The sequence below is a fragment of the Gekko japonicus genome, unplaced genomic scaffold (assembly GCF_001447785.1).
Source record: "Gekko japonicus isolate JY-2015 unplaced genomic scaffold, Gekko_japonicus_V1.1 scaffold246, whole genome shotgun sequence".
NCBI classification, from domain to species: Eukaryota; Metazoa; Chordata; class Lepidosauria; order Squamata; family Gekkonidae; genus Gekko; species Gekko japonicus.
Window position 1 is genome coordinate 483,989 of NW_015162482.1, and position 15,881 is coordinate 499,869.

General features: G+C 46.7%; 1 protein-coding gene across 1 annotated transcript in view; it reads right to left on the minus strand.

Moving 5' to 3' along the window:
- Window positions 1-3,804: 3,804 nt before the first annotated feature.
- KMT2D (lysine (K)-specific methyltransferase 2D) overlaps window positions 3,805-15,881 on the minus strand; it is a 94,511-nt gene continuing 82,434 nt past the window's right edge. Inside the window, exons 51-57 of the mRNA XM_015405874.1 lie at window positions 13,804-14,947; window positions 12,271-12,407; window positions 11,746-11,876; window positions 10,959-11,244; window positions 10,626-10,699; window positions 7,756-7,864; window positions 3,805-6,464 (exon numbers count right to left, since the gene is read on the minus strand). Of these exons, the coding sequence (XP_015261360.1) occupies window positions 6,372-6,464; window positions 7,756-7,864; window positions 10,626-10,699; window positions 10,959-11,244; window positions 11,746-11,876; window positions 12,271-12,407; window positions 13,804-14,947 (1,974 nt within the window). The 3' untranslated portion in view covers window positions 3,805-6,371. The remainder of the gene's footprint in view (window positions 6,465-7,755; window positions 7,865-10,625; window positions 10,700-10,958; window positions 11,245-11,745; window positions 11,877-12,270; window positions 12,408-13,803; window positions 14,948-15,881) is intronic.

Genomic DNA, 15,881 nt, shown 5'->3' on the forward strand with positions numbered 1-15,881 from the left:
AAGCAGCTGAGTCTCCTAAAAGGAAGGAGTACAGTCTTCTTGCCCCTCTTGGCCACTATAGTAATCTGTATAACTGCCAGCAAAGCAGAATCTTTAAAAACTCTGGTTTTTCACTAAATCTGCGAAAGTTCCTTCCTTCCAGTAAAGGCAAGGCAATCCCCTCCAGAATATCAGTCTTACTGACCAGGTCGCCTCCATCTTATCTATCTTCAATTTTACCTTCTTCTCCCTTAGCCACTTGACCATAGGCAGTGGCTCAGCACAGAGATAACTGCTCCTGGAGACTGGGATAAAATTGTGCTAAACAATCTTTTTCTAAGAGGTCCACGGCAGTGTGTGTTTTTCTCCCCTTCCCTCCCCAGAGCAGTCTTGTCAGGTAGGTCAGGAGGAGAATATGAAACCCAGGTCTCCTAGGCCCTAGTCTGACACTTTAACCTCTGAACTACACTGTCAATAGTAGCACAGAGCTGTGAGATCGTCAGCAGACTGATGACACTCAACCCCAATGTATGTATGAAGTACAAAAATACACACACACATACACCCAATAGTCACAAAGTAAAAAGAAAGGGATCAAGATACTTATATAACATAGGAGTAAATATCTCCAGTAAGACCTGAGGACAGAGTTTAAAAGGCTGTTCTCTTAAGCTGGCAAACAACAACACAAACAAAAGTTCCTCTTAGAGGTGAAAGCCTCCCCCACACTGATGTGTCCCTTAAGCTATACCTTGCCCAGTTCTACTAATCTCCAAGTGGTAGAAGCCTCTTTGAGCAGGTCTCTGGAGGGGCCGTGTAGGAAATCTCCTAAATAAGGCTGTTACCTAAGCTAATTCTGCACTGCCAGCAGGGGTAATTGTTGAGCAGCTTGTCAGAATTCTCTTTCTATAGTTCAACTTCATCTTTTTATTAAGAAAATAAATTCACCTCCCGAGATCATCGCTTGGGGGTGGTTATGTTCTCTCCCTGGCCTCTGTGAAAGGGAACCAGTGCTAGCGGGTTTGGCTTGATAACTTCAGTACCCTAAGACACCAAAGAAGTGTTCAAATATTTTGAACAGCTGCTTTTTTCAAAGCAAAGGGGGTGAGGGAAGTGACTAGAGACATCAAAATTAGCAAGTGCACTGATGTGAAAAGAGATTTATCGGAAAAACTCTTACCTCTCACAGCTGAAAAGGTTCTTCTTTGGGTATTACCAGTACTGAAATAGAAGGCAGCTGGATCAAGGCTTCCTTTGACATGAGCCTCCCTGCCTTTAAAGATCAGCAAAGGCCTTTTGTTCTTTAAACTGCATCAAAACCATTAAAGGATTCAGAGATGACCACCTACACTGTGAATCAGATTGTGGAACACGCTGCCAACAAGCGAGAACAGTTGTCTTAATGTCTCTGCCTCCCAGTGCCACCAATAAAGCTGTTGCATTGACCTACCCATCAAGGAAGGGTGGGTGAGATGGAAAATGAAATCAGCTGACAGTACATTCTGTGCCCTGATCTATAGTATTGATCATAACCATATCCAAGAGACACTACATGAGAATCTCCCTAGTCCTGTTTTGATGATGAAAGCAGGGAGGAGCAAAAGGTTACACATACAAAGTCTCCATCCATGGTTGGACCCCATCTCTATGCAAGTGTAGTCAGGTATCAGGGCTGGAAATAGTAGTTTCCATGCTCTGCTTAATACCTAACGGCCCATGTTTCTGTCTGAATCCAAGCCTGAGCTTAGACCAGAGAGCCCGTTTTCTTGCTGCTTGCGGGATGGTTTGTTTGAGACTGGAAACCCACATTGCCATTACAACTCAAAAACAATATATTCTCAGCCATGTCCAGGCTTGTAAACAGAAATCTTGCTTGGAAACTGTAGGACAGTTAAGTATTGCCACCCCATTCTTCGGTCTGGCAGGGTTGGGGGGCAAACTGGGCAATGCTTCAGGAACTGCCCCTGCACCCAGCTGTTTTAGTGCAGGCTGCATTAAGGAATCTCCTTGCATCCTCACACTCTCAGTGCTTGGGATATCATCAAAGTCTCTGGCCAGGCTGGGGTGGTGGGAGAGAAGTCTGTATGGGACTGCACTTCTCTGGCCCACAGAATGTTAGGTGCATCCAATGTGGGCTGATTTTTCAATACTATGCTTTGTGGGAATCGTGGTGTAGGCTGTAGACTCATCCAAGAATGCCTGGAGCAGGGTGATCCATCATGTGCTTGTTCAAAGAGGCATTAAAATCAGTGTAACAATATATATTATTATATATTAATATATGTACAGGCTGTTCCTAACCCTGGCAGGGCATCCAGAATCGTAGCCAGTTTGATCCTAAGCAACACAAAAAACCCTCCCAAAAAAACTTGTCGTTCCAAATGTTCTGAGGTTGTCCAAAAGGTTTTCCCATTCTAGGGCTGAGAACCAACAAACCATATAACCTATACCTGTCTAGTGATCGGACCCAGAACGTAAAGAGCAATTTTAGGTTTGCCCCATGCTTAGGCATTTTCCACGGAGGTTTTTACTTCCTTTGAACAACAGCCCCCCTCCCCTGAGCATCATATAACAAACAGCTTTAGAAACTTGAAGGAACTTTCAAGGTGATGTACACAATACATGGAATTCCTGCTTTTTGAAGATAGCTTCAGGTAGGTAGCTGTGTTGGTCTAGTAGCAGAATGAAATTTGAGTCCAGTAGTGCCTTAAAGGTCAACAAACTTTCCCAGGGCCTAAGCTTTTGTGAGTCAAAGCTCACTCTGTCAGATACAAATCTGCTGGTGTGTGTGTGGGGGGGCGAATGTCTGCCAGTCCCACGCTTCCCACTCCTAGAAAACCCTCAAGCAGGATCTTGAGCCCAGAAGAAAAGCCAAGGTGGAAAACTGCAGAAAATTCAAGGAATCAAATGCTGACAGTCATGTTGGCCCACCCACCTGAAGTTCCTCAGTCACTAAGCAGAGCAGACTCACAGTACTGGCCTGAAGGAAAGTCCACCCCCCCACACACACACAGTTGGCTAATGACATACAGCAGCTTCATTGCCCGCACTAAAAGACAGAAAAACTAAGACTCAAGTTCTTAAAATATTTTTAGTTTTTCTTTTAAGAACTTCCTTAGAGAAACAAAATCAGGAATAAATTTTTCTGCCTTTTATGGTATGTTATGTACATTTTAGAAGTTCATTCAATACAAAACATGCCATATATGGTTTTTTGTTTGCTTTTATTGGAGGTTTTTTTTGCAAAGGAATAGTTCTGTTTCAGACTCTTCGCTCTCGTCACAAAGGGACAACTTTGCTACTAGAAATCACACACAAAGTAATAAAACCACAGAACACAAATTGTAATTCCTCACAAAGTCCACACTTTATTTAAAAAAAAGTGATTATTTTGGGATCATAAAAGGGTTAAAACTTAATATATATAATATGTGCAACTGTAAACAGAAGTATGGGACAAGGCGTCAAATGCGATTATACAGGCAGAGAACTTTAAAAAAGTTTTAGCTTCAAGACTGGGTTATAGTTTATATAAAAATTAAAAACTGTATAGTCTTTCTTCATCAGCTAAAATCTACAGGATTATCTTAAACTCTAACCGTCATCCAAAAAAATCTTGACAATCTATTATATTCAGTCACTTTATCATTTTTTTAAAATCTCTCTCAAGCTTTTAAACCTTTGTAGCAATTTTTTAAAATTTATTTTTTTACAACTTTACAGCCTTCCAAATTAATGGAAAGACGCACAAATCCAAAGAGACAAATAAGAAAAAGAAGGTATACTGGCTTTTAACTCAAACCTTTATCTTAATACAATGTCCAGTGGTATTGTTACTGATAAAAACTTTTTTTATCTTCTCTCTACACAGATGCCATCTTATTTACAATTTAATTTTCTTTTTTTTTAATAATTTGTCATTATTTCCTCCCCCCTCCCCTAGCACACACATGGTTTTTAACCATCATAGCTTGGAACGGTTCACAGAAGCAGCTTTTAAACTGAAGAACACAGTTTCCCTCCTCTTGCCAATGAGCTCAAAAAAGAAGCACACTCTGGTGCGCTAACCCTGATTTTATATGCCCCACCATGAAAGAGAAAGCCTCGTCATTGCCCTCTCTCGCAATCCTCCCGCCCCTTGTTTGTTCAGTCAGGTGAGAAAATGCACTGCTGCTTGCCAGAACTGTGGTAGGCGTGGTGGGAGATGTGTGTGTGTTTAAAGGAGGGAGGGGAAATGGTGCAATTGTGCGTTAAAGATCTCAACTGTACAATGTTAGTCAAGAGAGCCTTATTTCCCACCCCCCACCCCCAATATCGACTCAGGTTCAATGATACAGCAGTCTCCTACAGAGTACGTCCAACAGCAAGGGAAGACTGTATTTGTGTTTTGTTGGGATGGGGGGGGGGAGCTTGTCCTGTATAATGCCCACATTTTGCCATCTCTTAATTCATATCGAATCTCCCTGCATTGAGGGAGATGCTGCTGGGCAAATGGCTCTTAAGATACTGGGTATAAATCGATTTTTTTGTTTTTATTAAAAAAACCAAAATATAATATATATCTATATACACACACACACCTAGAAAGCATAGAAATGGGTTCTTTACACATTTCTCTTCCCACCCGAGATTCTGTCAACGAACGAGTCCCCCTTCTGCTTCCCTTCCTGCCTGGTGGGGGTAGGGTGGTTGGGGGAGAGGGGCTCTGCAGAGATCTACCCAGCAGTCTATAAAACCCTGCAGCCCCAGGGCATTCTTCCTCATGCTAGTTCAAATATATACACAATATATATAAATAGATAAATAATCCCAAAAACTCTGCAATGTGCCAACGTCTCTCTCACACACGCACATGTAGTGCACACAAACATGAGAGCCTTCAGAGCAGCAGGTTGGATCATAGGAAATTGTGGAGCGGGAACTGGGACTTTCAGGAGTGGGGCCTTAGGCCAAAAGTGGACGACTGTCCACACCAAGGCTGACCACTAGCCATCAGCTCCACTAGTCAAACACAGGTTCCCCTCTCTGCAGACAGTGTGAACGACACTGGAAAAACTGAATGGGAGCAGGGCGCTGGTACCTGGTGATCAGCAGCTCTTCGTTCCCCCCACTCATTGGCACATTCAAAATACCACCGTTAATGTCTTGCAGAGGGATCTGCCCTTCGGCGGGTGGAAGAGGGAGCCCTTGATGGCTCATTTCAGCAATCCAGTCAGGAAGGCTTTCGAGAGGCCGAATTGTGCTTGGCGGGATGGAGGGGGGGGACAATCCCAACAAAGCAGTCCCCACCTCCACGCGGAAACTGTTCCCATGTCTGCCAGGGCAGCTGTGGCTCTCCATGTTCAAGGAAGAGGTTAAAAAAAAAAAGCAGAAGGGTGGCACAGCGAGGGGCTCACATTAGAGAAAAAAAACCCAAAAAACAAAATCTAACACTTCAAATGAGGTAGGTTCAAGTGCGGACGCTCCTCGCGCATGGAAGATGGGGAAGGGTGGGCAGGAGGAAGGGAAGGTCCATTTCCAGCTTCAGCAAGTCATGGCCTGCTGTTCACTAGAAGTATTTTCCCCCCTAAAAGCGAGTGCACAAACACACGCACACATACACTCACACCCCCTTTTCAAATCCAACACCTAAATGTATACAAAATCCAGAGCTGGGGAGCTCTGGAAGGTGGATTGTCAAGCTAATGAGTCTCTTTGAAGCCTCTTGTTACCTTGGTAAATTAGCAAGCAATAGATATTAAGTTTTATTTTAAAAATCAGCTGTCTCTCACACATGCGCACGCACAAACATACAAACGAGAAATCCCCCAAACACACAGAAAAAGTTACAAACTCTCCCCTGGGGATCCAATAGCCATGCCACAGTTCCCTTCCCCCAGCTCTGCTAGACAGAATGCCCCCGATTTCCTCCCAGTATATTTCTGAAGTCCATTATTTACAGGTGCACAGGGGTGGAAGGTTTCCCCATTACGGCCTCAAAAGAAAAATACTAAAAGAAAACCCTGAGTTGCCAGTTTATCAGTTCCCCACCCCAGATGGGGCTTGCTAGTGGCTGCTGCCTTCTGCTGGGGAAAAGCAGGTCGTCTTTGTGTGGAAGAGGAGGCAGTCAAGCCCGACAGCCAAAACAGCTGGCTTGATATAACTCCATAACCAAGGTTGGCAGCGCAGTGGCGGATACGCTGACGTCACCCAAGCACTTTGGTGTCCCAGCTGCCCCACCAGCATGTTGGGGTGGTGGATTCCAATCATGCTGTCCTGGGTTGATTCTCTGCCCTACAGGAGGGTTTAGGAGATCTGGTAGAACAGGCCTCTCTCTGCAGAGCCTCCTGTGCCGTTTGTGCTAAGCAGTCAGGGTGCCCCCTTCCCCACCATGTCTGAAGAGCCTCTTTGGGCTAATTCATCCATTTCCTGCAGTTCCAGGCTCCACAATGGCACGGGATCTTGTGCTGATCGTCTTCAAAGTCAAATTGGTAATCATAAGTTAACTGGAGAGGAAGCATGGAAAAACATAAATACATATTAGCCTTACCACACTTCTAATGTGTAAAGAACTCTCCCCCCCCCCATGCAGCTTCTGCCTTTATTTAGTTGATCAATATGCCACCTTTCAACTTTAATCGCTCATCCCCGAGATGGCTGTGAATTGTTGCTTCAGTTTAAAAAAAGCAAGCAAGCAAAATTTCAATACGTTTCAACTCTTATACTGCTCTCAGACCAATAATGCAACCAAGGAAGAATGGGAGTGTGGACTCCTCTCTAAAAGAGAAACGTGTAGCTCTATGCCTGAACTGTTTCTCCACGTGGACTAGGGTCCTACACCACTCCCCACTCTCAGGGTGTCTCTATCCACCAGGCAGAACAAGAGAACGCTGGGATAACCTTTCAAGAGTTCATGCAACATGAGCCAATGCACACAAAAATGTGAAGAGGGCACAGGTAACAGGTACACCCAGGTAACCCTTATGTTTGGCTTTAATTCATGGGAGTGAAGCATGCGATTCTCCTGAAGTAGGAGCAAAAATGAGCATTTGCCAGTATTTCAGTCTTACCAGCTTCCCAAGGTTCTGCAGAGGTTTGAACACATAGTGCCCCACACTGTTCATTGGGACTACATAAGTTCTTGTGACTGACACATTCTTGCTGTATCTCTGTATGCATTTAGCGCTCTTTGCTGCTCACATTTTCTCACTGCACTGTGCGTGCGTACACAGTCCAATGTTTGTGTAGCCCAGTAAATATCAATGCATCCCCACAAAAACTAGTTTTCACAGGGCAAGACAGGGAAGCAGGAACACTGCTCTTCCAGCTTACTAGGCTGTGCAGGAAAAGATGATCTAGGGTCAACTAGTTCCTGTCGCTACCACAGAGTTCTTCCTTGGGTGTGCCACAGCATCACAGGGAAAGATAGGCCAGATAATACACACAGTACAAAGTAAGCAAGCAGGAAACTCTAAGATCAAGGCAATGTCATACTAAAGGTACTGAAGGAGGAGACACAGAAGCTACTGGTCTTATCTTTGCTACACCCCCCTTTTTCTTTCAGCCTGCCTGGGATAGGGATACATGCCAATATGCACAATCAGGGCTTTGCATATGATAAGCCAGGAGAGGCTGAGATGTTTTTCCTCCTCTCAAAAAACCTCTTAAGGACAAATCCATGGGTGCAAATTTCAGATTGTTCCACAGGCATTTTCTCCACTGGCTAGGGATTACGCACACTGATAGTGCCTTGCTCTCCTGTGCCCTCCCCCCCCCCCCGAACAATCCAACACCCACCTCCTCTCCTTTGGGTATTCGGCGACTTGAGATGATTATGATCTTGTCCTCCTTGTCGAAAGTCACAACCTCAGCCACACAATTGGGTGCACAGGAGTGGTTGATGTATCTGTGGGAAGCAGGGGGAGGGAGAGACAGAGGAACATTAGAGCCAGGTAGGTTGGAAGAACATCTGAACCTTTCTTCCCAAGGGACCCCACTTCATGGAAGCCGCCCCAAGGGCTCAGCAACATGGTCATCCATCATTCTTGAGTGGCTCTGTGACTTGGGGAAGGAAGATGGGAGGGTTCAGGACTCCTGGATTCTGTTCTTAACCTCACAGGAGAACAAAGAAAAAGTCTAGTAGGTGAAAGAAGGACCAGGATGGTGTTGGTGGGGAGGAATCAGGACTTCTGGACCATATTTCTAGCTCTGAAAGGGAAACTATGGAACCAGCAAGGAAACACCTGATGCTGCATTTTTCAGACTTCTGGCAGAGAAATGGAGGGTTGCATGAAAGCAGTAATTCACTTCATTACCATACTAGGGATTTTCATTGTACACAGCATAAGGCCACACTTGTAGTCCACAGCACTCATATTAGCCATAGCTCTCCTAGGCAACCAAGTTCTACAAAGGAGCAAGTCTGCAGAAAGTGACCTGGAGTCCCCAAAGTTTCTCTCTACCCAGACACAAACCAACATATAATATGAAAACAAACTGCCTGGCTCCACAGACCTTGGAAATGGTGTCCCTCTAGTCACGCTGCAAAAGAGGAGTCATGTTTATGTAAGGGGGGGGGGGAATAACTCTTGCTAAAGCAAATCCTTTCAAAACTCCAGAGGCAGCTCAGCTAGGTTAGGTTGTTGCAGCCTGTTCCTTCTATCTTTCCATCAACCGTCTGAGACTCTGGAACTTATACAACGAGCTCCAGAAGGAAGCTCCAGGTGAGTGTCCCGACTGTGGCTGGTGGGGCGGCAGAGGGAAGTGGAAAATAGAGGGAGGCAAGCCATGTTTGTTTATTTCTGCTTAGCTATAAGGCAGGGCTGTCTCCAGTCATTTTGCTGCTCCAAGTGGATAGTATGGGAGGACAGCCTCATGGTAACAGGTATGGTTCCCACCACCCCTGACTTATGTTGATTTGGGGTTATGCAGTGGCAGCTAAGGTAGAAAAGAACCTCCTCCTATGCCATGTCTTCTGGGTTCCAAGGGTCTGGAAAGCGGTTCCATAGCCAGTTACAGGGTTGCCAATTCTGGGTTGGGAAATACCTGTAGATTTGAGGGGTAGAGGTTGAGGAGGGCAGGGTTTAGGGTGCGGAAGGACCTCAGCAGGGTATAATTCCATAGAGTCCATTGCCCAAAACAGCCATTTTCTCCAGGAGAACTGATCTTGGAGATCTCCAGGTGCTGCCTGGAGGCTGGAAATACTAATGGGAGGGCCAGACCTGTAGATCTGAGGGGTAGAGCCTGGGGAGGGCAGGGTTTGGGGTGTGGAGGGACCTCAAACATTGCCCCAAACAGCCATTTTCTCCAGGAGAACTGATCTTGGAGATCTTCAGGTGCTGCCTGGAGGCTGGCAATACTAAGGGGAGGGTCAGACCTGTAGATCTGAGGGGTAGAGCCTGGAGACGGTAGGGTTTGGGGTGTGGAGGGACTTCAGCACGGTATAATTCCATACAGTCCACTGCTCAAAGCAACCATTGTAATAGCTGGGAAATTTTCTGTAGGGGAAATGATGTGTTGTGGCTGGGGAACACGGTGATTTCTGGGAGAACTCCAGGCCCCACAGGGAGACTGGCAACTCCAATGACCGTTTAAGGGAAGATTGGGATATGTATTTTACCTTAGGACACATTCAATGACTCGCAACAACAAACTGTTTAGAATGTTAGAGGCAAAGGCCAATCAGGCTACATATGCAAATGACCTCTGTGTTCCAACTGGCTATTGGGGGGAGAGGAACACCAAACCGTTTAGAATATTGGAGGTGAGGCTTAGGCAATGCAGCTAGTGGATAGGGACAGCTTCTGAGTGACAGATCAGGGAGCGAACTGATTTGGGAGTGTGTGGAATGTTCAGGAGAGTCCATGACCAAAACAGAATTATATACAAGGAGATATATATATATATACACACACATACACACACTCAACCCTCCAAACGAGGATGAATGCAATAGGTTCATCTTGAAGGAGCAATATCATATGATTTTTAAAAAATAAATAAAGTCAGTTAAGGGTCTTAAAAAAACCTAATTTACAACAGAATCCTAATTTAATTTTGAACATGCAAATCTACACTTAGTCTCTTAAAGCTAAACCCATGACTCCCTATGAAACAAGTGAAATAAAAGCCGGCTTTTATATAAAAAAGGATGAACTGGGGGAGAAAAACACCTGCTCTCTTGCAGACCTACTGTAGCACTTATGGGGCTTGGCCTCCAAAAACCAAAGGGGGTTAATGCCATTTTAAATTGTGTTTGTGGCAATCATGTCCTTTGTGTGTATTTTATCACGTAAGCCAGCAGGATCTCAGCTAGGGTTGGGTGGGTTCAGAGCATGCCCATAAAAAGTCACATTGTCCTACAAGGAAAAGTGGAGGAGGAAGACCAGAGCAACGAGAAGTTCTTAAGGCTGTAGCTCTTGGCTGATGGGCTGTTGTGGCTATTCTCCTGGGGAGGCAACACAAAACATGTGAAAACCCACTGATTTCAATAGGCTAAAACACAACTCTCATCTGAATTGTGGCCTTGGCCATCAAGGAGGTCATCTTGTGGGCTGCTTGAAACAAACAATAAGGGTAGTATGAAGGCTCCACTTAGATGCAAATCAGTAATTAAATTTTAAAAATAAATCAACAAAACCTTTGGATACCCACAGAGCCTTACTCACCTGGCAGGGCCGCCTGTAAGTGTAGCATCAATAACATGCTCATTGTTGATACGGAACATGTAGATCCCTCGGTTCTGGAAGGGCCAGAGAAGGGAGAAGAGAGAGTAGAGTTGGAACAGGCCAGAACATCCATCAGGCCTCAGTCTCTCACACACATACCAAACTTTACCCAAAAGCAGGGTCTTCTACATCACGATCAGTACCACCGCCCTAACCCTTCTCTCCTTCCCTTCCTAGCTGGACACCCCAATCCACTTAATCAGGACAGGTCTTCCCACCCTCAACTCCCCTAGCTTCCGACGAACACTCCAGGGCTGAAATCATGCCACCCACCTGCTCCTCATAGATCTTCTCACGCCGGTTAGCCACCTCATTGCGGATGATGGTGCCGATATACTCAATGACCATTGTGTGCTTTTCTAGATCTTTGGCGGCATAGAGCCCGAGCCCTTGGATACGTGAGCGTGCCAGATAGACATTGTTCTTCCACTCTGTCTTGAGGCGGCGGTACTGTGAGGACTTGGAGTGGACAAACTGCTTGCTGTATGGTGTGTTGGTTTCACCTGTGAATGTGCTCTGATAGGCCTTAGACATGCTGGTACTGTTCAGGGTGTGGGGCCTTTGGAAGGAAAAAAAATCCAACATGTTAAGCTTCCCAAACAGGGGGAGAGAGAGCCTAAGTGAACAATTCCTAGCTTCATCAGTATCTCTGGCCCAAGGCACAACTAGCCTTTGAGAACAGCATCCTGGAGCCGCTACACTGGAATACTACTTACATTAGAATTTACTCCAGCTGCATAACATTCCTGAGCCATAACTGTGTATGATGCAACAGGCCATGGCTGACAGGCTCCAATACTCAGCGTTATCCATTTAGACAATCTGTATGGCCGCCATCAAGGCATGGAACACAGACAACAGAGTCATGCTCATAAAAGAAAGAAAGCTCTGAGGCCTCATGGCTGTGGAGCAAAAGTACTTTTGAACCATATGCTGAGGGAACAACAAAGTAATTAGTATTTACAGTAGTTGGAGAAGAAAACTAGGGTAGCCTTTCAGACTGCCTTCACTATGCTATTGGATTTCTACATTATTGTGCCGTTCTTCTAGACTTGCTCACCGTTTGTAGTGTGTGAGGATTTTGGGCTCTGATCGAGCACAACCTGTAGGGTTGATCATGAGGGGGAGCTCCATAAGCGGATGCCGCCCATAGCGAAACATGTAGTTCTGGCAGCTCTCAACACCAGGCAACTGGAAAGAGAAAGGGAACAACAGCCGTAGCAGTGAGACCCTCCCTCACTATCTTTCACACCTTACTGTGTTAACAATCATCTGTAACGGGCACTCTGTACCCTAAATGCAATACCAACATAGATACCCCACACACCATTCAAAGGCTCCCAGTACAAACCCATTCATGCTACCTGAAGTTCATCTGATAAAGGAAATTATCCCAGATCTATGCTGGACAGACGCCATCCTCCAGTCTGCAGACAGACCCATGCACAGGCTTCCGCCTTAGCCTTCAGGGCCCTTCACCCATCCATATCCTCCTTGCTTCCAGTGGTCTTGCCTCCCCTGACTCCTCCACCAATACCCCCCACACCCAATTTCATGATTCCAATTTCTTTTGTTGGATACATACAGATTCTGCGATGCGCAGCACAGCATGCACTGTCAAGCCAAAGAGCTCTTCTCCCTTTAGGTACTCGGGGAAAAGTCGCAGCATGTCAGCTTCCTTGCGCATCATGGCCACTGGTTCGATGATGCGATTCCACACAGCTTTGCCGGGGGAAGAGGAAGAAAGGAGAATTAAAAGAAGATCGTTTCACCCTGGCACACATCTGCCTCTGGGAAGCACAATCGGATCCCAGCTTCTAAACTTATCACAACACCTTGACTTACTGCAGTTCCTGGAACTTGCCTTGTTGCTGAGTAATCCATGCATAAAATACCCCACAGCCTTAAGCGGGCAAGCAGTAGGGCCCTGGTGACTCAGGGAATGTCTCCAGCCTGAACTATTGGAGAGTCAGGAAGTCAGCAGGCTTGAGCTTAGCAAGGGGACTCCTTTCCACAATGAACTTAGCTGCAGGGGCATCTCTATATTTGTTCCACCAACATATATCCCCTCCCCCCCACACACCATATGCCTCCCTCTGTGCTGCTTACAATCCTATTTCATGCCTTAAACACCAATGACTATAGTCAAGCAATGGTCTTTCACAAATTTTAAAATGTATTCCTTTAATTTACCTAACATTCTGACTAGAGAACCTGGGCTCCCTTGCAGTTACAACCAAGTACTATTTTTGGCACAAGACTTATAGCACCTTGATGAAGGCCAGGAGCAAGAGATGCAGGTAGACGGATGTTGAAGCGGCCCCACAAACTGCATATTATTTAAGGGCTCACAAGGTTACCTGAGTTAATTTGCAAGGAACATGAGGACTGACATGAAAAAGGAGCACCACTGCTGCAGGGCAGGAGAGTTGTGGAGGGAAGCAGTCACTTTTCCTACGCATTTCAGGCCACATAAGACTATGCCCCAGGAGCACCTCCCTCTCTCTCTAAATCAAAATGGCTGTTATTATAAGCCTGTGTATTAGATTTGTGTGCCTGAATGCTTCAGTTTCTTTGTTGAGGGGCAAGGGGGAAGACTGTGCCGATACTATAGCTATGATATAAAAACCATGAAGGGAAATGCAATAGATGTTCTTAGGAACAGTCTTACTTTTTTAAAACCTTCTCCATGTGTGGGAGTCGGCCTCTGCACAACACTGCTTATCCTATCCAACTGCCCCCCTTAAATCTGAGATAGCCACCTTGCAGCAGGGCTATCCATGTTATCCACGGCTTCCTTTCTTCTGCTTGGATCTCTGGCACTTTCCCAATCTGCTATTTGCATGCTGATACTTGAGAACTTCTCTCCAAATTTCCAAATCCTGCAGCTCAGCCATACAAACCAGACCGCAATGCACATCTATTATCACACGAATGCAAATACTGCATTTGTGGGGTGATTCCTAACAGAAGAACTGCAATTTCTGGTTACCAACGCTTGACTTGCACAGCAAGATTCTAGACCGACTTGATTCTATGTACGGAAAACGGGCCCTAGCTGCTCTGGGAAGCCAGCAACTGCACAGAAACGAGGCCTAGCAGCAGAGCTGATCCTTACCCTGCGGCGAGGAATCCGTGAAGACTAAGTCCTCCAGACCTTGTTCCATAACTTGCACCACAAACTCAGGTCGGCCATTGTTCTCGCAGATGGTGCAGCGGTAGCAGCAGCGGCGGTTGTTGGTCCGCAGGCTCCAATAGATGCGGGTGGCCTCGTAACCCACGGGGTAGAGCGCTGTGACACTATGGAAGTCTGCCATCTGTTGAGGCAGGAGCTGCCCTATGGCATGGAAGACCAGGCCCCCCACCCGGAACATGTGGAGGCGCTCCCCACGCTGGATGATGCTGGCAATCTGCTTGACCTCATCACGCTCAATGTAGACCCGCCGGAAGACAGTGAAGGTGCTGAGCTCCTGGTCGCAGGGGCCCTTGAGCTTGTGCAGAGGACACAGCATCGTCTTGTCCTTAAAGAACATGCACTTGGCCCGGATGGCACAGGCAAAGTGGTAGACGTTGGGGCAGCGGATGCGGTTGCAGCTGTTAGTGGCACCAGTCTTCTGGCAAAGCGAGCATTTGGTGAGCAGGCCCCGGTGCAGTGCCACTTCCACGTTGATGAGGGCCCCACCCTGGGTTTCATAAACCTCAGTGGACCAAAGGGCACAGTTGAGATGCACCCACAGGTCAAGGTCAAGGTTCAAGAGACGGGCTGGGCCATCAGTGGCCCCATCTCCTTCCTCGTGGCAAAAGCAGCATTTCCTCATGTCACGCGGCACCTTCTCGGGCCGAAGGGTAGCGGCCAAGCGGTCAACGAATTCTGCAATTTCCCTGTCCCCGTCACGCTTGGCACCACCCTTCTGGATGGTGATCAGGAACCGCAGCCGTTTCCAGCGCACTCCTTTCCATTTCTTCACCCGTGGTTTGTTCTCCTCATTGTCTTCCAGGGGCCGGGAGCGTGGCTTGGCTTTGAGTGGGGACTGAGGAGCTTCCTCCTTGGGGGAAGAAGCCGGGGGAGATTGAGCAGGTAGAGGCGGCAGTTCTGGTTCAGGGGCAGGCTCCGCTGCCCTGGGGGGACTAGGTGGGGAAGGAGCAAAAGGGGAAAGAGGTGGAGATGGCTCTTCAGGGAGCGTCAAGAGCTGCCGCACGTCCAGATTGGCGACATTGTTAATGTAGCAGTGTTGGGCCGTCTTTTCTGGAGCTGGGCTCTCCTGGAACAGAGGTAAAGGAGAACAGTCTTAAAGAAGAGACCTGGGTTACATTTAGGAACTTGGAAACTATGGTTAGAACGCTGGGCCCCAGCCTCCTCTCAAGCTCTACAAGGTACATCTTACATTCAATGCTTGTTCTCCATCAGCTGGGCATAAGATACCTAATATGGTCTTCTTTCTGAAGAGCTGAGTGATAGGCCATAGGGAAGGGTGGCTGATTAGGGTAAGTGGGTGGAGTCATGAGGGAGGAGCACTCAGTCTTAAAAAAAACCCCAGAGTCTCCACATCTTGTAACAAAACCCTCACAGCTACACAACAGCCAACATATCCTTGCATTCCCAAGGGAGAGAAACTTCACACACATCAGGCTGAAGTTAGTTGGGTTCTGTGGCAATCATCAACTATTCTCTTACAGCGCTTCATAAATTTGGGGGGGGGGGGATGTCACAACTGTCCTTGCAAGTTGGACGTGACACTGGAACTCCTGAGTTGGGCAAGGAGCAGAATGAGCAACGTTGAGGAGCTGCTGCCATCCCTTCTTAGCCTCTCCCCTGTCACATCCCCATTCCTTCTCAGGGGCTCTGCCCACTCTCAGCCTCCCATGGGGCTGAAGATGATCAGAGTATACCCATTACATCTGGAACCCCTACTGACAGCGGGATGGATCCTCCCACTGAGCAAGCTTTATTTATTAAAATATTTATACCAACCTTTCCTTTTGGCTCAAGTTTGAAGCTTTCCCCCAATCTAAGGAGCCTTTCTCTAACTTCAAGTTGAAGAAAGGCTCCTTGAGCTGCAGGAAGGCTGGCTCCCTCCCTGCAGCACCATGCTAAAAAGGCAGACCACATTTAGAAGTGGGTTCTCACTTCAATGAGATCACAACCCACAGCCACAATCCAATTTTAAGGTGCAGGGAAAGAATGTGGAGCTGATT